This window comes from Fusarium flagelliforme (assembly GCF_020744385.1).
Source record: "Fusarium flagelliforme strain FIESC 12 MPI-CAGE-AA-0113 chromosome Unknown B0J16scaffold_1, whole genome shotgun sequence".
NCBI lineage: Eukaryota > Fungi > Ascomycota > Sordariomycetes > Hypocreales > Nectriaceae > Fusarium > Fusarium flagelliforme.
The window spans coordinates 8,038,044-8,059,381 of record NW_025763503.1 but is presented as its reverse complement, the minus strand read 5'-3'; the positions used below and the strand labels follow the sequence as shown (position 1 = coordinate 8,059,381).

General features: G+C 51.3%; 3 protein-coding genes across 3 annotated transcripts in view; 1 reads left to right on the top strand and 2 right to left on the bottom strand.

The window, feature by feature from the left end:
* Window positions 1-7: 7 nt before the first annotated feature.
* Window positions 8-2,228, bottom strand: B0J16DRAFT_392774 (uncharacterized protein; the record flags this gene model as incomplete). The annotated part of the gene is made up of 3 exons (XM_046132025.1): window positions 8-343; window positions 396-1,229; window positions 1,282-2,228. 3 exons carry the CDS (start codon window positions 2,226-2,228, stop codon window positions 142-144), a joined length of 1,983 nt encoding a protein of 660 aa, XP_045990562.1. The 3' UTR covers window positions 8-141.
* Window positions 2,229-5,906: 3,678 nt separating this feature from the next.
* On the top strand, window positions 5,907-7,672 carry B0J16DRAFT_331377 (CoA-transferase family III domain-containing protein). The gene has a single exon (XM_046126576.1). The coding sequence runs from the start codon at window positions 6,048-6,050 to the stop codon at window positions 7,593-7,595; it is 1,548 nt and encodes a 515-aa protein (XP_045990561.1). The 5' UTR covers window positions 5,907-6,047; the 3' UTR covers window positions 7,596-7,672.
* Window positions 7,673-8,371: 699 nt separating this feature from the next.
* B0J16DRAFT_392759 (uncharacterized protein) overlaps window positions 8,372-21,338 on the bottom strand; it is a gene marked incomplete at its 5' end in the record, with an annotated part of 40,338 nt that continues 27,371 nt past the window's right edge. Inside the window, one exon of the mRNA XM_046132024.1 lies at window positions 8,372-21,338. This exon is cut by the window's right edge and continues 24,633 nt beyond it. Within this exon, the coding sequence (XP_045990560.1) occupies window positions 8,484-21,338 (12,855 nt within the window). The 3' untranslated portion in view covers window positions 8,372-8,483.

Below are 21,338 nucleotides of genomic sequence, written 5' to 3'. Positions count from 1 at the left end.
CAACCTTAGGTCCAGATCAGTGACTGATCATATAACTACAGTGGTGATTAATCTAGTGTTGTCAGTCTCAATCTATCACATCTGTTCAGCTAGCTAAAGCCAGATTCTTTCTTAATTAAGATGTTCATCTCATACTTCCAATTATATCCTGCGTCTCGCCTGTCGAGCTAAATCGAGATTTTCCAACACTTTGATATGCCACTCGAATTGGGTCACGCTTTGGCTGAATCGCAAAAGGTTTCTCTTTCCGTTCACGATACCTTCTTCCACGTCTTCCGGTAGAAGCTCGTGTAAAACTGGAAGCATTGTTGAAATCATCAATATTATAGTCATGGTAAAAGTCCTTGAGAGGCCACGTTAGTAATCCTTGAAGCGAAGTCGGGTTTGAAACTTACACCATGCCGGTGGGAAACAAACAGGTCAAACTATTGACTGTTTCCACATCGAATACTTTTATGAAGCCCATACAACCATCCAAGCAAGATTTCGACTTTTTGAGGATGGCCTCTTTGCATGGGTGTGTCTCGAAGTTATCGATGTTGAGAACGATAAATTCGATAAATGGTCGATGAATGATATACTGCCCTGCGAAGTATCTACCTTTGAGTCTGAGAATGTTCCAGGAGTTATTTCCAGTGGGCATATTTTGTATTCGTGCCGTTGGGGACTGGAGACTCGCAGGTGAATTTGGGTCAGTTCCTGTCATGGAGACGTCTTGTGAGGAAGCGGTTAAAAGGAACTCGGGCAGATTTCGGTAAATGGCTGAGTGATGTGACCACAGATCTTCCGAGATCCTGAGAAGCCAAGATGCGTAATTGGATTTCCTTGTCCTGAACTGTTCTTTGTCGTCATAGACCACACTGTTGACTGTGTTCAAGAACCGTCTAATGGCAGAGTTCGTTGTTATCTGGAAGGCTACCAGCTCTTCTTGGACTCGGTTCGACGGCCCAGATGACTCTGGTGCAGAAGGGGAAACTGGAGCAGGCTCTGTTACGAAAGCTGGATATGGAATTTTATCCTCATATCGCGCTATACCAGAGGGTGAGATAATTGATATCTCGGATATGAAGTCACATTCGTAGATGAAGGATATCCAATACAAGCGTCGAAACGCATCCGGGATGGATTCTTCTTTCGCGTAGGATCGAGCCATACTCTCACACTTCACGGCAGTAGCATGTGCCCAGCGGAAAGCTTCAGCAACTAGACCGCAAGCACCCGTATATATGCTACAGAGGATTGTTAGATGTTATTTATACTACAAAGGCGTTATTCACATACCTGGCCAGCATGCTGCTTTGGGCAGTGGCTAGCGACATATCTGTCATGATGTATCCTAGCACAAGCTTCGCTTTGTCCCACAAATGGTACCTGAGTTCATCCTCAGCATTGACCGTTCTAGATGGCGGTCGTTGACTTCCATCTTCCCCAGTTAGGCGGATATTCGATTGACCACTAGCACTCAGCAGCGCAAGGCAAAGAACGACCAAAAGTAGCCCATAATGAGGCATCTCCACGTTATTGTCCATTTCACGACCGTATACCTCTCTTGAAGCTGTAGCATCTAGAATCTCGATGATATCGCTCTTCAGTAACAGTGGAAAGAAGATGTTGACATCAGTGAAGTAGAGGTGGATCAATCCGCGAAACTCAAACACTGTGACATCTACCGAATTGGAGAATGATAAGGTTTTCTCGTCAAACAGTTTCCATGAACTAGGGGGGTATGGTGTTGAATTATTTGGCTGAGGATGGAAAAAGACATCCGTTGCATCGGTGTGGGCTTCCATATCGTGTACGTTATTGCTTGCCTCTGAGAGAAGGTCTTGAACGAGACCCCATGAGAAGACGTGATTTGCATTTGCCGTATGTGACAGAGGTATCTGAACTTCAAACACAGGTTCTTGTGAGACTGTAGTTGGTTCAGGCAAACTCTCGGACTGTTGCTCGGCGATACTTGAGCGGTCTATACCGGAACCTTGAGGTTGTGAAGGGTTATTTCGTGAGGTAGAAAGAAGGCGATCTTCGAGAAGTTGCATCCGCTCTAAGAGAACTTGGGTATTATAATCGATTTTTGGTTGTCTTGCATCGCGATACACACAATCGACGTTCTGCGTGGTGCATAGTCCACATTTTGGCTGGGCAGCATCACAGCGAGTCTTGCGCATACGACAGTTGACGCATGCTTGTATGACCCGCCGGCGATTGGGAAATTGGTTGTATGACATATTTACAAGGATGAAGGTCAGGGGATTCCAAGAGGTCCGCCTATTGGCAGCGTTGATTCCAAGCCAGGGTGGTGAAGCGTGGCAGATTCCGATTCAAGTCTAGTCCTCTTACCCTACATTAGATACCTCCAAGATCTTAGAATGAGTTTTGTCGCCCACTTGCTAATCTCAGCCTTTGGGATATAATTTCTAACGTGATCTATATAAAAGTTGAAATGTGAAAGTCCAAAAAGCTCTGCTAAAGAGAAGGGCTGGGTGATGGGGTTTGGATACCATCGACTGACTGGTTTTACCTTGCAATTGGGATTTGGAGCTACTGACAGGATGAGTATGACGATGTAATAAAAGTCTTAGGTCATAACATCTTGATTGAGAAGTTCTAGCATGGTATTTCTAGGAGAGGGTAGACTTCTTTCTTGCCTACGAACCAGCTAGACTTATACACCTGATAGTATATGTTGAATATTTATTTATCTTAAACCGAGAGGACTGGAAAAGTGGACGGGAGGATCCGTAAGCGAAGAGCTGATAAGTAAGCTTAGAATAGGAATAGCGTCTGGTGAAACCCAAAAAGTGGGTATTTTACCATCAAGTCAATCAATTCAATCACCAATTTTATCGAAGGGTAAACACAGATGTGTCACTAGCAGACCCCGAGTAGTAACAGTTTATTTTAGAAGAATCTCGGTCATAAGAAGTAGCAGAGGACTCATGTAATGGCCCTATTGACTGAAGGATACAGTGAGAAAAAGTATGAACTGAATTCTATAGTCCGATTAGCAACATCCCTTGGAAGTCCTTCCGTTCCGTCTACCTCGTGGAGGAAAGCTGACCTGTAACAAGCATTCCTTTAAGCCAATCACGCTGACGATAAAAACAAGGGCGTGAAGCTCGTAACGCCCCACTGTTTGGGGAGTACATCTCAAGTCGCACAGCTGGTTGATCTAGATATGTACTTAGCTAACTGTCTAGGATGATCTGACACGGGTAGATCCTAGCGGCCAATCTCGCTAACGCAGGAACCGCGCCAGAACATCTGACAATTCCAACGCTATTGCCAATAAACCACCAACTATTGAATCTAGACCATATCAATACAGCAAAAATAAACTCACCAACAGCATAAGCTTAAAAGAGCCTTGCGGCTTTCACGGGAACGACCGACGGGCTGAGAGAGATACTTCCGCTAGTGCCTGCGCTATTGACGTCTCACCAGCAGGAACCATGTCACCGACTCTGAAAGCTGAAAAACAAAGAACCAGAGAACAAGGCTTTCGGAAATTAGGAAATAAGCACAAACTGAAATTGATAGAAGCTAAAAGGAAGACGATCTTCAGGCAATTGACGGAGTATTTCCAGCATCGTCACTCTTTTTTGCAATGCTTCTTCAGAAGGTCTTGTTGGCTGCTGTAGCGGTTAGCACAGCTTATGCCAGTCCTTGTAAGCCTGCGACTGCTAGAACATCAGCGTCTGCATCTTCCGGAATATCCTCTGTCGATGCGACCAAGAAAACCGATACCGGTACTTCCGGTATTGAGCTGCCGACTTACTCTGTGTCGACTGCGCCCGAGTCTCTTACCTCTGGCCCAGTGACGGGGGTTGACTCTGCTTCCACTACAGAGGCCCTCGTGTCAGTTTCGGAGACTAGTGATGCTGAATCCTCCAACACCGACACAGTAACCTCTAAGGCCTTCTCGGTTGACACCACCGCTACTGACTCTACATCCACCATTGCTACCGGTATCACCAGTGATGCTCTCACTGACGGTTCTACCACGGACTATACTGTCACCGAACCGACTCAATCGACAACTGAGCCGGCTACAGCTGTAACAACCGCGGTCACCAGCTCCCTTACCGAGACGACACAGCCTACAACGGAGCCAGCGACCACACTTACCACTGAGCTCACCGGTTCCGCTACTGATGTCTCTACGACCGAGTATAAAATCACCGAAGGGACAACAACCACCGCTGAGTTGTGCTCGGAGCACACTGCTCTCATCTCAGAATTGGCATCTGATCTCACTGCCTCACCTTTCTGCGTCAGCTGGCTGTCCCTAGCCACTCACACCGTGTATGTCTCCTCATTTCCCAGCCTGATCCACTCAAATAATTGCTGACTTTCGACTCACAGAACCGAGTATGAAACAACTGATCCTACGAACGTTTACCAAGTTGATCTCACCACCGTTACGGCCGATGCTCTTACCCGCATCGAAACCGCATACGATGGTGTCACTGTGCTCTCAACATACTTCACGACCACAATTGAGGTAAGAATGCTTTGTCTTCTCAATCCTACATGTACTAACTCTTGGTGTCATAGTGGTCAGAGGCTACCGTTACTTCCACACGATCGGTCGAGACAATTGCTTGCCTCAATTCGGCCTACTCCTACACGACCCCTGCGCCTACTTTCGACAGCAGCAGTGGAACCCCAAGCAAGCGAGGTGAAAACAATGTCGATGTTCCTTTGGCATTGCCGCGCGACTGGACTGACGCACAGACGTCGGAAATCTGCTCTTGCCTCGACTTTGAGGCACCTACAACCACGACTGTTATCACTCAGACAGTTGAGCCAACGACATTCATTACAGCTTCCACAGATGTTGTCACCCCGATTGAAGAATAGTATGCCATAGCCCGTCCGCCTCTCTTCATACATCCAAGACTAATAGGAACTAGCACCGAGATCATTACAACCACGTCAGTTGATGTCGTGACTTCAACGGTGACTGAGAAGAGGACCAGTACAGTCACAGGTTGGGTTGTCGAAACTACCTTCGCAGACAACAACGACATCTATTACCGCCGCTTCACTTCCTCCTATGATGCTAACAAATTAAACGACGGATTCACTACCGATTACTTCAAGGGGAAGAGTCCTTTGTCATCAGGCTACATGCAATCTCTCGAGTTCAGTACATGCACTAGCATGTTCCTCCCTGGCAGCGGGACTTTCGACCACTCTCAAGCAGCCCTTGTCGTCAACGCGTACTTCTACGCCAAGGAGACGGGAACCTATACATTCAACGTTCCAGATAGCATCGATAACTGGGGCTATCTCTGGCTTAATGATGCGGCCTATTCCCGCAACTTTGGATCTTGGAGCATCGAGGGAACAAGGACCGGACCAGACCCGAAGAATTGGAAGGGAGGATCTTTCGCTATCGCGTTAAAGAAGGGTGATGCTATTCCGTTCACTTACCTTTGGGCTAACGGTGGTGGCTGCGCTGGAAACAGTCTGAATGTCCGTACCCCTAGTGGAGCTGTTGTTCCAGGCATGAAAGGCTCTACTGTCAAGGCTTGCAATGCTGGCCAGTTCGCTTGAGTATAATATTATTTACTTCTTAGTACTGCCTTTACACTGTAATTTATTTAGGTTGTATCCGCCATTTCTCTGCTCGGAAAAAAGCTGCTAAAATAAGCGAGATGGTCATGCAAATTACGCATAAGTCCGTCTCGGTATCATTTCCACGGTAGCTGGGTCTGATAACTAAGCTTGACAAGAAGGTAGTCGTAACTAGGTAGTCTGTGCCAAGTTTGCGGGGTGATATTCTGTAGGCTTTACCCCGCAAATTAGCCTGCACCGGTAACGGATTCTTTCGGTGAGAAACCGAATGGCGGCTTCGGGGTTAATCCGAAAATGCCGAGTAATAATTCCTTCGACATCACTTTCGGCCGCCTAGTAAAACTGCAGCGATATCGTTAACCGAATACTACATCCTTCTTACATTACATATTACCCTGGCTATCCGCCCATTCTTACATATCCTATCGGTCATATCCAGGCTAAAACATTATTTCAACGCCAAGATGGAGGTTCCCGAGTTCAGCAGCCTGAGCCACACCCGTGAGACCAATGGCGTTAAGGGCATGACAACACCAGGCTCCTTAGACGGACAAGTTGCACCACCTGCCAACACTGCCTTTGATCGTACCAACTTTATTGCTCGTGATATTGTACACGAGATATGGAAAGGTCTTTCGCTTCCTCCCAGCGCCCTCACGTCTCTGGAGCTTCCCGGTGATGATGGAAAGCCAGGACTTCCTTCTTCCTACAAGATCGGATCTCTGGCGCAAGGCACCATAGCCCTTTCGGGATTGTTGGCAGCTCTTATCCACTCTCTACGAAACCAAGGTCCTGTGCCAAAGGTAACTGTGCCTCAAAAGCACTCCGTCATCGAGTTCAAGTCTGAGAGGCTTTACATTCTTAACAGGAAGCCTGCACCCTCTACTCGGGGTCTTATCGGAGGTCTACACAAGACTTCAGATGGGCATGTTCGTATTCACGACTCGTTTCCTAACCATCGGTATGGGACGTTGAAGCTTTTAGGGTTACCTCTGACTGCCAGTCGCATCGATGTGACCAAGAAAACACAAGGTTGGGCGAGCATTGATCTGGAGTCTGTCGGCCTAGAATCCGGCTTGGCAATTTATGCTCTCAGGTCATACAAACAATGGGACATGTTGCCCCAATCCAGAGCTATCGACGACTTCCCTATTTCTCTGACGAGAATTGCTTCGGCACCTGTTGGACTGTCTCCTCGGCTTACACCAGGCAACGACAAATGCCTTCGAGGTCTACGAGTCGTGGAGATGAGTCGAGTCATCGCCGCACCCTTGGCCGGCAGAACCTTGGCCGCTCACGGCGCTGATGTCATCTGGGTTACTTCTCCTGGACTTCCAGATCTGCCAAATACAGATCGCGATCTTGCCCGGGGTAAGCGCACAGTTCATATCGATATCAATGATGTTGAGGGTCACGAGAAGTTAAGAGAACTTATCAAATCATGTGATGTTTTCATCCAGGGTTTCCGCCCTGGTAGTCTAGCGGCCAAAGGATTTGGTCCGGATGAGGTGGCGGCTCTGAACCCAGGTATAATCTACGCCTGCATGTCTGCATTCGGTCCAAAGGGACCTTGGTCGGAGAGGCGTGGCTACGACTCTCTTGTGCAAACATGCTCAGGTATGAATGTTTCCGAGGCTGAACATTACGGCGCTGGTGAAGCAGCTCGACCAACACCGTGTCAAGCGCTAGACCATGCTGGAGGCTATCTACTGGCCTCAGGCGTCATGGCAGCTCTGCATCGACAGTCTGTTCAAGGAGGATCCTACCGTGTCGACGTGTCACTGGCTGGAGCGATGAAATATCTGCGCAGCATGGGTCAGTACCCCGGAAAGACAGGATTTGAAGTTGGCGACTACGAGAAGCCTTCCGACGTGGAGGACTATTTGGAGACCCGCCAAAGTGGTTTCGGAGAGATGAGAGCTGTCAAGCATAGCGTAAGTGTACAGGGGGCTGAGCCATCGTGGGATATTATGCCAAAGCCACTTGGTAGCGATAAAGCTCAATGGTTGTAGTATAGGTAGATTGCTTTAGTGGTGTGTACCTAATGGACATGCATGTAGAAAGAAAAGGGTTACGCTAGTTGATCACATACACCGTTCTCGTCGCCACCTACCCTACGTACGTCCCTCTGTTGAATGACGATGAAGTGTGTTTATTCCTGCGGCCAACAAACCACATTTTCAATACTGACGAATGTGGTGACTAGCTTGACATCAATACCCAGGATTCTACCTACTGGGATAGCCTACGACACTATCCATGCCAATTCCTTAACTCTACGCCGCCTAGTCCAGTCCAGTCATCTCTCTTTACTGACTATCTACAATCCTATGCAAATCCACTCTTAACAGCCTACAATCGCATCGTAGTTCCAGACGAGGAGAAAGTTCCTGAAACAGACGGAGGCAGTTACAATGGTGGCTGGGAGGAGGATAGATACATTACTGAATATTCTAGAAGAAATAACAGAATCCTCTACACAACCTAATTTCACAGCAATTAATTGACCAATATGTTTCCCCAAGTCACAGGATTGTATGCACAGGTTGAGAGTATGCAACCTACCCTCGACTCTCCTAGTCTAATTAGCAAGAAGCACATAGATGCCGTTGACAAAGGCGACACCCACGGACGTGCACAGGTGTCCTAAATATTATTCGCAACAGTATCGAGTTTAATTATAAAGATACCTTAAGAGTCTAGGGCGGGGATGGCCTAAACTTTGCAAAAATCACACAGGTCTGAAGATGCGCTGGCGTAAAGATCTCACGTATCAAACACCGTTCAATATCCAATCAAACTTAATACATATTATCTACCTTCAAGATACATATTACTTAACTAAATACATAGGAAATGAAAACAAAAAAATCATGCATTACAGGAATATTGCGCGATGATTACATCGCAGTAAGATAAGTACCTCCTTTTCGCGCTATCGAAGCCGCCTTCCGCTGCGCATTACTCGTAGACAAAGTTGTGATATCGTCTGTCTCAATGTATGCACCTTGTGATGATAACAAATCGGCTAGCTGGACAGCATGCATGAACGTGCCGCCTGCTTGCACGAAAGAGTCGCAGGTGGACCAGGCGGTGCTGCTGCCTAGGACATCTGTCCACGCCGCTTGGACAAGCCGTAGCGATTCTGCGTCGATGTCCTCGCCGTACTCTTCGTGCTCTTGTCTGCTTATTGAAGAATATTCCTCGCGAGGCGGTGGCGGTGGCGGCTCGATTGTGTCAAGAGGAAGCCCCGCGATTGCGCGCCCAAGCGCACTTAATAGCGTATCGGCATATTCGGGCGTGATGAGGTCCTCAGCGTAGGAAAGGGAAATGCGAGAGCTGTGTCCACCGGGTTCGGCATTTGAAAGCACCTTGATGTCGATCATATCGTAGTTGTCGGGTAGAGAGTGTAGTGTGTAGGTCGTACCGCCGAGAACTAGGTTGCTGCCAATGTCCAAGTTGTGGTGCGCCACGGCTGTGTGCAGGTTCGACAGGGTGGGCCAGTCTGTGCAAGTACGGGCTAGATCTTGGAACCCTAGACTTTCGTATGGGAGACGGGCGACTTGCTGCTCTTGGAGCTGGCGCATAATGGTAGCGTGGGAATCGACTTGAACGCGAACAGGAACATAGTTGACGCAGGGCCCCTGGACGAGATCTGTGGACTGGCTTCGGCCGTTGACTAGATGCCAGAAGATGATGTCGGAGTGACCAGAAACGGCTGATAGCACCTGGCTCCATGCGCCTTGCAGGACGTTGGAAAAGGTGACGTTGCCCCCGATCGGCATCACAATTTGACGTGTGTAGTTGACACGCGATGGCGATGTGCGGGCTCGGGCTACGGGGTGCGAGCCGTTTGTGACTGATGTCAAGGAGCTGCCCTTGAGGAAGTGACGCCAGTATTGTACACTTGCCTCGCGCTGGGAATCTGCCAGTGCGGCTGAGATGAAGTGTGAGAAGGGGACAGTTGTCGGAGCTGGAGCTGTGCTTCCATTGTAGAGGGACTCAAGATGACGCCACATGGTGGGAAGGCTGATGCCATCATACAGCGCATGGGAGATGCGGAACACAATGCGGTGCTTGTCGCTGCCGAGTTTGCGGATCAGTGCCAACCGTACAAAAGGCGCACCCGTAACCTGTCGCTGGTCCATGTCACGAGCTCGAAGTGCATCGGTGTAATCTTCAATCGTCGTGGTTGTGTCAGCGCCAATATTATGCACTGTGAAGCCGAGATCGACGTTTCGCAGGACGACCTGTATCAAGTCGCTGTCCAAGAAGACGAAGGTGGTGCGTAGGATGTCCTGACTGTTTACGACCTGGGTCCAGCAGTGCTGCAGCCGCTCGATGTCGATGAATCCCGTGCCATCGAGGCATTCGTACACCAGTGACCACCTCGATGACGATAGAGCGAAGGCTGCCGAAAATTTTTGGAAGTCTGTGCTGGGATATGCGTCAACAATGTCGGCTAATGGTTGGGTTCTCTGAACCAGGGGCATGATTCGTCGTCTGATGGACTCAACGACATCGTCATTCCCGTTGCTTGTCAAGGTAGAGAAGGGCTTGACACCGGCGCGAAGAGTCAAGCCACGCGCATTCGCCTCGACGTCGGCTGTTGTCGTTGTTGTTGTCAAAGCCATGTCACAGAATTTGGGGTATTGTAGAATATTGGCGACTGTCAGCGAAATGCCGCCGGACCGTGCCAGGCCGACTAGCTCCATGGCTGAGATGGAGTCGCCGCCCATAAGGAAGAAGTCATCATCAGCCCCGACGGTACTCTCTTCCACACCAACGACCTTGGCCCACAAGGGAAGTAGCAATAATTCTTGCGAAGTTGAAGGCGTGCGCCTAGATACCGTACTCAGTCTGTACGACGCCAGCTGTTCGTCGTCCAGTTCGATCATGAGTTGACGGAGCTGTTTGCGGTCCAGCTTACCGGACTGACTCATTGGGAATCGGTCGATGGGTATGAATAGTCCAGGCACCATATAGGAAGGTAGCATTTTGTTTAAAGCGTTCTGTACATCGCGCATCTCCGCCTGGAAAGCCTCAGAGATAGGTAGCGGAACAGGTAATCCACTTGAGTTCGTGGAGGTGGAGATGTCGGTCTCTGCGACTCTCGTGACAATGAAAGCGCCAAGCGTCTGTCGCTCGAAGTGCTCATCGGAGCGCAGACGGAGCACCTCCACGGCAACGTCTTCCGACCTTTTGAGCACAGCCTTTACATGGTGTTCCACTTCGGCCAACTCGACGCGCTGACCTCGTATCTTGACTTGGGCGTCTTTTCGTCCCACGTAAACCATTGACCCATCGGAGCAGTACCGGACGAGATCTCCCGTCTTGTAAAATCGTCGCACGTGTTCATAATCTTTATCAGCGGCCCAAGATGGGTTCACGATAAATGCCGCACGCGTCTTCTCCTCGTCTTTGAGATAACCGCGCGCAAGTATGGGCCCTTCAATTAACAACTCGCCAATGTCGCCAATGCACGACAGCCGGTTCTGATTCGTTGGGTCTACAATCCATAGCCTGCACCCGAGGCCTTTGCCTATGTTGGCAGGTGACAAGTCGCCGACTGGGCCACTAGGAAGAACCGCCATGGACGTCCAGATGCTGGATTCCGAGGGCCCGTAGCTGTTGATGAGTTGCAATTTGTCCCCCCATTGACGTATAAGACTGTCCGTTACGGCTTCGCCACCCAATGCCAGGTGCCTCAGAGTAGGAACAGTGTCGGGCTCAATCTTGGATGCAAGGCTCGGTGTCATGAAGAGCCAGTTGACGTTGAAACGGGAGACCGTGTCAGAGATATTGTTAAGGCGGTCAGATTCTGATGGCATACAGACGCAGCCGCCGTAAGATAGCGTTGTGAAGATCTCGCTATTACTTACATCAAAGCTCGCAGCTGCGAATTGGAGCGTTCGGGTCGTATCGCTGAATCCCATTCGAGAGCCTTGTGCTTGGATCATGCTGCTAAGAGAAGAATGTGTTAGAACCGCACCTTTGGGCGTACCACTGCTGCCTGAGGTGAAAGTGACAATGGCAGCGTTTTCCGGAGTGGCGGCGGGCGATATGACGGCGGAGGCGGAGGTACCGACGGAGCACGGAAGAGACTGCAACAGGGCGGCGTTCAACACGACAACATGTGCATTGTAAAGGTTAAACTGCTCAGCATGGTGACCATCGGTAAGTATCAACGTGGGCTCCACTTGATCGATCATGGTCCTGATGCGCTCTAGAGGATGAGCCGTGTTGAGGGGGACGCTTGCGCCGCCCGCGTACAAGACAGCAAGCATGGCTACTACTGTGTACAGAGACTTGTCAAGGTAGATCGGCACCAGAGACTCAGGGCCCACGCCAAGCTGTCGCAAATGCAGTGATAGCCGGATTGCCAAGTCTGATAGTTCGCTGTATGAAAGGTCGCCGTCCCACGCGCATACGGCAGGGGCCCCGGGCTGTTTGACGACTTGACGTACCACCATGTCATGGACGCATTCCTCAACTGGGGAGAGGACCGTGTTGTTCCACGCTGTGATCTGATCCAGCTCTTGGGCACTGATGAGGGTCAGGTTGTGCAGCTTCGTCTGGTGGGTTGCCGGGTCCAAGAGGATGCCGCTGAATCGGGCCAGTTGGTTCAAGAGTTTCTGAACAATTTCCAGAGTCAAGACAGTGTCATCGTACTTGGCCTCAATCTGAGCGCCTTGGTCCGTGAGACTGCACTCGATGACGAGAGCGTAGGACTCGAACCCTGCAGATGCGACAGAAGCCATCGTCCCGGTATTTGTACGAAGGACACTCGCCCGACCCATCTTCTGTGCATTTGGCTGAACGACGAACAGATGCCGCAGCTCCAACGACTGGTGATTACCTACTAGCGATTTGCGAATGTTGCGAAGTCCAACGTGCTCATGCGGCATCATCTCGACGGCCTGACGGTCGATTGCCTCCAAGTATTCACGCACAGTGTCATTCTGGCGAAGTGAGATGCGCATTGGCACAGTTGTAATAGTCGGCGCAGCCATTTCGGCAATATAAGGTAGCGGAGCGTTACGTCCCGACAGCGTCATGGCGAAAATCACGTCCTCACTAGACGTGTGAGTTGCTATCACTAAAGCCCAAGCAGCGCGAAGGACATTTGCCGTCGATGAGGTTGAAGTAACCGACGACGCGATTGTGATATTGTGGATCATGGACCTGTTAGGTCTGGCCTGGTACGTCGTCGAAGGCAAAGATGGGAATCCTGAGGGCAGATCGCCCCGACCGATTTGCGAGTCCCAAAACTTGCGAGAGGAAGTGGCATCTGTCTCGCTGACGAAGCGGATGAATCGGTTGAAAGGCAATGCCTTTGGGATCTTCTGCTGATTGTACAGCTGGCTGAGGCTGCCGAGCAAGATGTCAAGCGTCCACCCGTCGTAAATGGAATGGTGGAGAGTCCAAACAAAAGTCCAACATCCTGAATCGCCGCTGTTATTGGGCTGTGGCCGCACAAGGCCATACCGGACAAGCGAGTCCCCATACCGCATAGGTCTCTGCTTGTCTTTACTTATATATTCGTCCACCGAGTCTGGGTACTGCCAGGCCGTCTGGTGGTTGCGCGTCACAACCTGGACCAAGTTCTTGCCGCCCAGCGAAGGCACGATGCGTGTCCGTAAGATAGGGTAGTGATCGAGAAGCTGGGACCATGCCTGCTGGAATACTACGATATCGGTCACTGCGTCCAATGGGAACATGTTGCGGTTGATGTACGTGTCTTCTTGCAGCAAAGATGTCTCCATGAGACCTTCTTGCAGAGGGGTGCAAGGGTAGACATCCTCGATATCCTCGACAGCGACGTCGCATTGAGCGGATAAATGCTCGAGTGCACTTGACAGATTGTCATGTGTGTAGGACCAGAGCGCAAAAGGAGCAAGATCGACGGCATCATCGTCGGGGAGGAGTGTTGATTTTGTCTCTTCCAAAAAGTCTGTCAGTTCGCAGAGCTTGGGGTGGCTGAATACATCAGCCACAGCGAAGTGTAGGCCGAATCTCTGAGCTGTGGAGACGAGTTTAATGGCACTGATGGAATCGCCACCTAGCATGAAGAAATTATCGTCTAGCCCGATAGACTCAGCTGCGACTCCGAGCATATCTGCCCAGAGTGACTGCATCTGTGACTCGAGATCCGTAGCGGGATTCCTCTTATGGGCAGATGCAAGACGGTACGGCGCCATTTCCTCTTCACTTAGACCGTGTAGCATGCGTCGAAGGTATACTCGGTCCACTTTGCCGGACCTGCTCAATGGCAACTTGCTCAATGGCACAAAGACGGTCGGGATCATGTAAGGCGGAAGCAGTTCGGCCAATGCAGTCTGCACCATGACCATGTTGGTTTGGAACGTTGTCGTAACTTGGCTGAGGACTTTGTCGCTGTCTCCGCCTTCCATCGCCACAAATGCAGCGAGAGCCTGCCTTGAAGTGTGACCACGCGCCGTGGTGTTGCTGTTCACCATCTCGACAGCCACGCCCAGACTACTGGGAACAAGAGACTGGAGATGGTGCTCGACCTGGCCGACCTCGACACGCTGTCCACGGATCTTGACCTGTGTATCCTTACGGCCAACGTATATGAGAGTGCCCGATCCATCGGCTGCATAGCGGACCAGATCTCCCGTCTTGTACATCCGCCGACCGTGACCGGCTGCAGTTGACCAGAGCGGGTCTTGGATAAAGGACTCCCGTGTCTTTTCAGCATCGTTGAGGTATTCCCGCGCTAGGATTGGACCCTCGATGACGAGCTCGCCAACCATTCCGATTGGCATCAAACGGTCGTGGTTGGCCGCATCCACGATCCACAAAACACACCCCAAGCCTCTACCGATATCAACAGTCGTAGTACCAGAACGGAGATGAGACATCGAAGTCCAGATGCTCGCTTCAGAAGGGCCATAGCTATTCAACAGACGAACTCTCGGTGCCCATTGCGCGACATGGTCTTGGGTGACGGCCTCACCGCCAAGTGCGAGGTGTCGGAGACTAGGGAAAGCTTCGGGTTCGAGCTGGTTCGCGAGACTAGGCGTAAGGAACAGCCAGTTGACATTGTACTCGCTTGTGACCTCGGAAAGCCGGTTCAGACGGTCATACTCCGAAGGGACGCAGATACAACCACCGTGAAACAGAGTAGTAAGTACTTCACTATTACTTACGTCAAAGCTTGCGGCTGCAAAGTGTAGTGTGCGTGTATATGTATCGAAGCCCATCAGAGGTCCCTGCGCGCGCATCATAGAAGATAGCGATGAATGGGTCAGGACGATGCCCTTAGGCTTGCCTGTGGTTCCTGATGTGAAAACCACGATGGCGGCGCTGGAAGGATCCGATGATGAGAGATGACGGCTTCCAACAGAGGGAAGAGACTCAATGAATGATCGATCGATGACAATGCCATTGTCGAACAGAGACAAGTGATCGCTGCTCGTCAGAACAGCCTTGGCGTCGACGGCATTAACGATGGACTGGTTGTGCTCAATTGGGAATGCAGTATTGAGTGGCACGTACGCGGCGCCCGCTTTCAATACTGCCAACATCGACACGATAGCCCACGCTGATTTATCGAAATAGAGGGGGACGATGACCTCTGGTGCGAGACCTAGATTGTCCACTAGATGATGAGCCAACTGAGAAGACAAAGAATCCAGCTCGCGGTACGACAGCTCGGCGTCCCAAGAACAGATGGCTTGCTTGTCTGGCTGGCTCTTCGCCCATTGTACCACTACGTCGTGGAGACAGTCGCTCGAAGGGCGGAGGGCATGGACATCGTTCCATTGCATAATCTGATCCAAGTCCTCTGGTGGCGCTATCGTCAGGTCACAAAGGCGGGACGAGGTTTTCGTCGTCGTTGATAGAAGGGTAGCCAAGTGGCCGAAAAGCACAAGTAGCTGTCTGATTTGAAACTGATCGACCGCATCGTCGTCAAACCGTGCCGAGACATGAACAGCGCGGTCGTCCTCGCCCTCGACATGGCACTCCACGACCAGTGCGTACGAGTCAAAGCCGAATTGGATATCCTCTTCACCATCGTTGGTGCGCAGTGGACGCATAATTGTAGCATCGCCTTCGGTCGTCACAGACGCAGAAGCTGGCTGCACAACGAATAAATGCTTCAAGTCCAGAGGGATACGGTTGCCCGTCTCTGCGTCTCGGATGTTTTGCAGACCAGTATGCTCATAGGGTATCATCTCAACTGCTTGCTGCTTGGCTTGCTCAAGATATTGCTCGATTGTCTGATTGGCATCTATGCGGGAACGAATGGGAACGGTTGTAATGGTTGGTGCAGCCATGTCTACTACATTGGCAACAGGGGCGTTCCTACCGGAAAGAGTTATGGCGAATATGACATCGTCTGATGATGTGATATGGGTTAGAGCCAAGGCCCATGCGGCACGCAAGATTGTGGCGGCCGAGTGTCGGTTGATTGTGTGGGTTGATAGAAGGGTCAGCGAGAGTGTCTCCTCCTTGTTGGGACGTGGCTGATAGGTGGCAGAGGGCAGGGTAGGGAAGCCGAGTGGTAGGTCTCCATCAAGCTGCTTGTTCCAAAAGTCAAGAGCTCCTTGCTGATCGGTCTGCTGGATGTACTTGATGAAGGAGTTGAAAGGTACTGGTTCGAGAGTGCCTAATTGGCCGTTGTATGATCTGAGGAAACTCTCAAACAGCAGCTTCAGAGACCAGCCGTCATACACGGCGTGGTGTAGGGTCCATACGAAGACACGTTCACCTTGTTCGCCCTTGACGAGTCCGAAACGCATCAGTGGATCCCCGTGTAGCATCGGAGCATTGTGGTCTGCTTCCATGTATGCCTGAAGTGATGTCGCCTTGCTCCATGACAGCTGGTTATATGTCACAACCTGCACAGACTTGAGCTCCCCGAGTCGAGTGATGCGAGTTCTCATGATAGGGTGAGTCCGAACAACCTGGGCCCAGGCGGATTTGAAAGCTTCAATGTTAACTGAGTCATCGAGGACGAAGACGTTACGACTGATGTATGTACCAGGGTTGAGGAGAGACAATTCGACCAATCCTTCCTGCAGGGGAGCACATGGGTACACATCCTGAATATCATCAGCGGTTACATGACACTGATCGGCGACCGTCTCGATCGCGGTTGGCAGATCTTCGAATCCATGTTCCCATAGAGAGAAAGGTGGGATCTCCGACGGTGCCTCAGAAGGCGGCAAGGCTTGTTGCGTCTGACTAATAGCCGCAATGTCGCAAAGCTTCGGGTACCCGAACAAATCAGCCACGGTGAAAGCGAGGCCAGCCTTGGACGCAAGGGACACTAGGAAAATAGCGCTGAGAGAATCGCCGCCCAGTTGGAAGAACGAATCGTCGGCCCCGATCAAGTCTTCGTCGCCGATTTGCAAGACTTCGGCCCACAGGCTGCGCATCCTGAATTGGATTTCGGATTGAGGAGCAGTCTTGGCAATCGAAGCCAAGCGGAAGGGCGTGAGCTCCTTGTCGCTGAGATCCGAGAGCAGGTTACTCAAGACTCGACGATCCAGTTTGCCTGATGCGGTCATAGGGAGACGTTTCATTGGGATGAAAACGGTGGGGACCATGTAATGCGGGAGTGCATCCAAGAGTGCGGTCTGGAGCTGATGCATCTCTTTTTGGAATCTTTCCGAGGGGATCATCACCCTGTCGATGTTGAATGAATCGGCTGATGACGAACACTCATCGTCCACCACCTCAATGTAGGCGCCCAGAGTCTTGCGAGACGGCTGGTGTTTGGAGAAGACGAGGTCTACGGCCACTTTGGCCGTTTCAGATTGCTGCAAGAGTCGCTGCAGATGATATTCAATTTGGCCGATTTCCACGCGCTGGCCACGCACCTTGATCTGTGTGTCCTTGCGACCCATGTATATGAGAGATCCGTCTGTCGAGTATGCAACCAGATCGCCCGTTTTGTACAGACGGCGGTCGGCGGCTTGCTGATCACCACGATTTTGCCCTTGAACGTCGAGCTTGGTCCAAGAAGGGTTCAAAACGAAGGCTTCATCTGTGCGGTTGGGATCGTCGAGGTATTCCCGAGCCAGGATCGGGCCCTCAATGAGCAGCTCTCCGGTAGAGCCGATGGGCGATAGCCTATTGTAGTTGGACGGGTCGACCACCCAGAGCTTGCAGCCAAGGCCTCTACCGATATTGGTTGGGAGAACGCCCGGCTCCTTGCCCAGGAGTGCCATGGACGTCCAGATGCTTGCCTCGGAAGGGCCATAACTGTTGAGTAGTTGGAGTCTGCTCGCCCAGGTGTCCACGAGACTCTGAGTAATGGCTTCGCCACCAAGGGCTAGGAATTGCAACCCAGGAACAGAGGCTGGGTCGATTTGCGAAGCTAGACTTGGGGTCAGGAATAACCAATTGGCATGAAGCCTAGTTACTGCCCCAGCCAAGTCGTTGAGTCGATCGTGCTCAGAAGGAACGCACACGCATCCACCGTGATAGAGGGTTGTAAAAACTTCACTGTTGCTGACGTCGAAGCTAGGGGCTGCAAAGGCAAGGGCTCGTGTGTTTGAGGAAAAGCCCATTGATGGACCTTGGGCACGCATCATAGTGCTGAGTGACGAGTGGGTCAGGACGACACCTTTTGGTGTTCCAGTGGTTCCTGACGTGAATACAATCACAGCTGCATTGTCGGAGTTGTGTATGACCGTAGTCCCATCCTGATCCTCAGCGTTTGGCAGAGGCAGCGACCCAAGAAGCTCCGAGTCCACAGAAATTGAGTCCTTGAATTTGTGCGCATTGTCTTTTGTAGTCAGCACCACCGGGGCGGCCACTGCTTCGATGATGACCTGAACGTGTTGTAGTGGATGTGCCGGGTTGAGCGGGACGTATATGCCTCCGGCCTTAAGGATAGCTAGCATCGCGACGATAGCCCAAAGCGATTTGTCAAAGTACACAGGGACCTTGACCTCAGGCTTGATGCCAAGACTCTTAAGATGACCGGCCAGTTTCGTAGCAAGCCAGTCAAGCTCTCGATATGACAAGTTACCATCCCACGCGCAGACGGCCTGAGCCGACGGCTGTTGTAGTGCTTGTCGTCTGATCGCATGATCGAGACGGTCGTTTACTGGCTCCAGGGTAGTGCCATCCTCGCCGTTCCAAGCCAATATCTGCTGCACATCCTCCTCGGACGCCATGGGAAGGTCAACAAGCCGGGTCGTGGGAGGTTCAGTCAGTAGCAGGAGAATCAGTCTCTGAAATTGACTGATGAGCTGCCGTATCTGTTCTTCGGTGATGACTTGCTTGTTGTATCTGGCTTCGATGCGAGCTCCGTGTTGACTGAGACTACACTCCACCACCAAAGCATACGAGTCAAAGCCTTGTAGCGGCGCTGCGTTTGGATCCAATGAAACCATAGGGTCCTCGCGCTCCTGCTTCTCCTCGTCATGCTCAACACGAATGGTGGGCTGGATGACAAATAGGGTGTTCAGTGCGAGGGACTTGCCGATGTTCTGGAGACCCGTGTGTTCGAAGGGCATCATGTCAATGGACTTGCGATGTGTTGCCGAGAGGTATTGCGAGACCGTAGTGGACGAGTCAATCCGTCTCCTGATGGGTACTGTTGTAATAGTCGGGGCCGCCATCTCTGCAATGCGCGGGACGGGCGCGTTACGACCGGAGAGCGTCATGGCATACATGACATCGTCGGTCGTTGTGTGCATCGACAATGCCAATGGCCATGCAGCTTGCAGGATGTTAGGAATAGACTGATGGCTGGCCCCATGAGGTAAGGTTACGTTCCGAGCAACGGAGCTGTCCGGACGGGGCTGGAAGTTCGGCGCAGGTAATGCTGGGTAGCTCGTAGGCAGTTCGCCGTCGAGTTCAGAATGCCAGAATGCCGCGGCGGCTATGTTATCTACATTGCGTAGATAGTGCACGAATCCATTGAAAGGAACGCAAGGAGGAAGCGTGTGGCCTTCGTAAAGTTGACTGAGGTCTTCGAGGATGAGCTTGAGTGTCCACCCATCATAAATTGAGTGATGGATGGTCCACACAAACTTCCTTGGCTGGCCTTCCAGACTACTGACAATGCAGAAGCGAGCGAGCTGTGAACCATGAATAAAACCTTGGGCTTGGTCATGCTTGATGTAGTCGTCGAGGTCCGTGCTATGCTGCCATTCTAGCTCCTGTCGAACCACAACTTGGACGAAGTTTGACTCCCGATCGACATCGGGAACGATCCTAGTGCGCAAAATGGCGTGGCGCTGATAGTTCAATGACCATGCTGCCATGAATGTCTCTGTGGGCACAGAATCCGGAATGTCGTAAATGATGCGGTTGGTGTAAGCCTGTGACTGCCTGATCGTGATGGCCATCAGGCCGACCTGAAGTGGCGTACAATTGTAGATGTCCTCGATCTGAGAAGGCTCTACTCCGCACTGACTGGCAATGGAGGCAAGGTGTTGCTGGTGATTGTGCATGGTATGCTTATCCCACAGGCTGAAAGGCTCCAGAGGCTTCTGGTGCTGGGGGTGACTTGCGGAAAGATCATTAGGTGCTCGGGCGGCAGTGGCAAGGTCGCGAAGTCGCGGCTGATCGAATATGTCTGCCACAGTCAGGGAAAGACCCTGTTTCTCGCACGCAGCGACGAGACGCATCGCGGCGACAGAGTCACCCCCCATCTGGAAGAAGCTATCGTCGGCCCCAACGGAGTCAGGCTGTACACCTAGTACCTGGCACCACATGTCTCGCAGTTGTAGCTCCATTTCTGTTGATGGCTGTAGTCTGGGACCATTGATGGGAGTCTCCAAAGAGAAGTCGTGTGCATCCAGGTGATTGGCAATCTCCCTCAAACGCTTTCTGTCCAGCTTGCCGTTGGTATTCTTGGGCAAATTGGTGATGGGAATGTACATTGAAGGGATCATATAATGTGGCAGGTGGTCTCTCAGCATGAATGGCAGATCTGACAAAACGGAACGCATTGAGTGATTCAGAGACAGGGAAATACTCTCTTCGTCTTCCTTTCCTTTCGTCACTACGGCCTTTCCTCCGCTGGTAACGATGAAAGCCGCAAGAGTCTGCTTGCTGGTATTATTGTCGTCGTCGTCCCGGGTAGTCGCAAGCTCCACTGCTACACCACCACAACTAGGAAGAAGCGTCTGCAAGTCGGCTTGTAGCTGACGCTCAATCTCTCCAAGCTCAATGCGTTGAGCATTGATCTTGACTTGTGTATCCTTACGCCCCAGATACGTGAATGTGCCGTCTGCATTGATTTGAGCGAGATCGCCCGTTTTGTACATGCGCTTCCCACTGGGCAGCCCGTATGTCTTGACCCAGGTTGGGTCAGTGACAAAGCTTGTAGAGGTCAAATGTTCGTCGCCAAGATACTCTTTAGCAAGCAACGGACCCTCTGCCAGCAGCTCACCGATACAGCCAACTGGGCTCAAGAGATTGATGTTGTCCAGATCCACGAGCCAAAGCCTGGTAGCAACGCCTCGACCAATGTTGGATCCCTCCGACTCGTGTGCAATTGATCGATTGAGTGAAGTGTTGAGACCGGCCTCGGCTGGGCCATAGGCGTTCATAAGCTGGAGTTTTCCCATCCACTGCGCAATTGTATCACGAGTGGCCAGCTCGCCAGTCAGGACGAGAGTCTTCAAATCGGGCACAGATTCGGGTTCAACTAGTCCCGCAACAGTGGGAGTCAGCTGCACCAAGTCAGCCCGGGCAGACGCCAGCGCCCTCCCGAGTTCGTTCATCAATTGAGCCTCTGATGCAATACAAACGCAGCCACC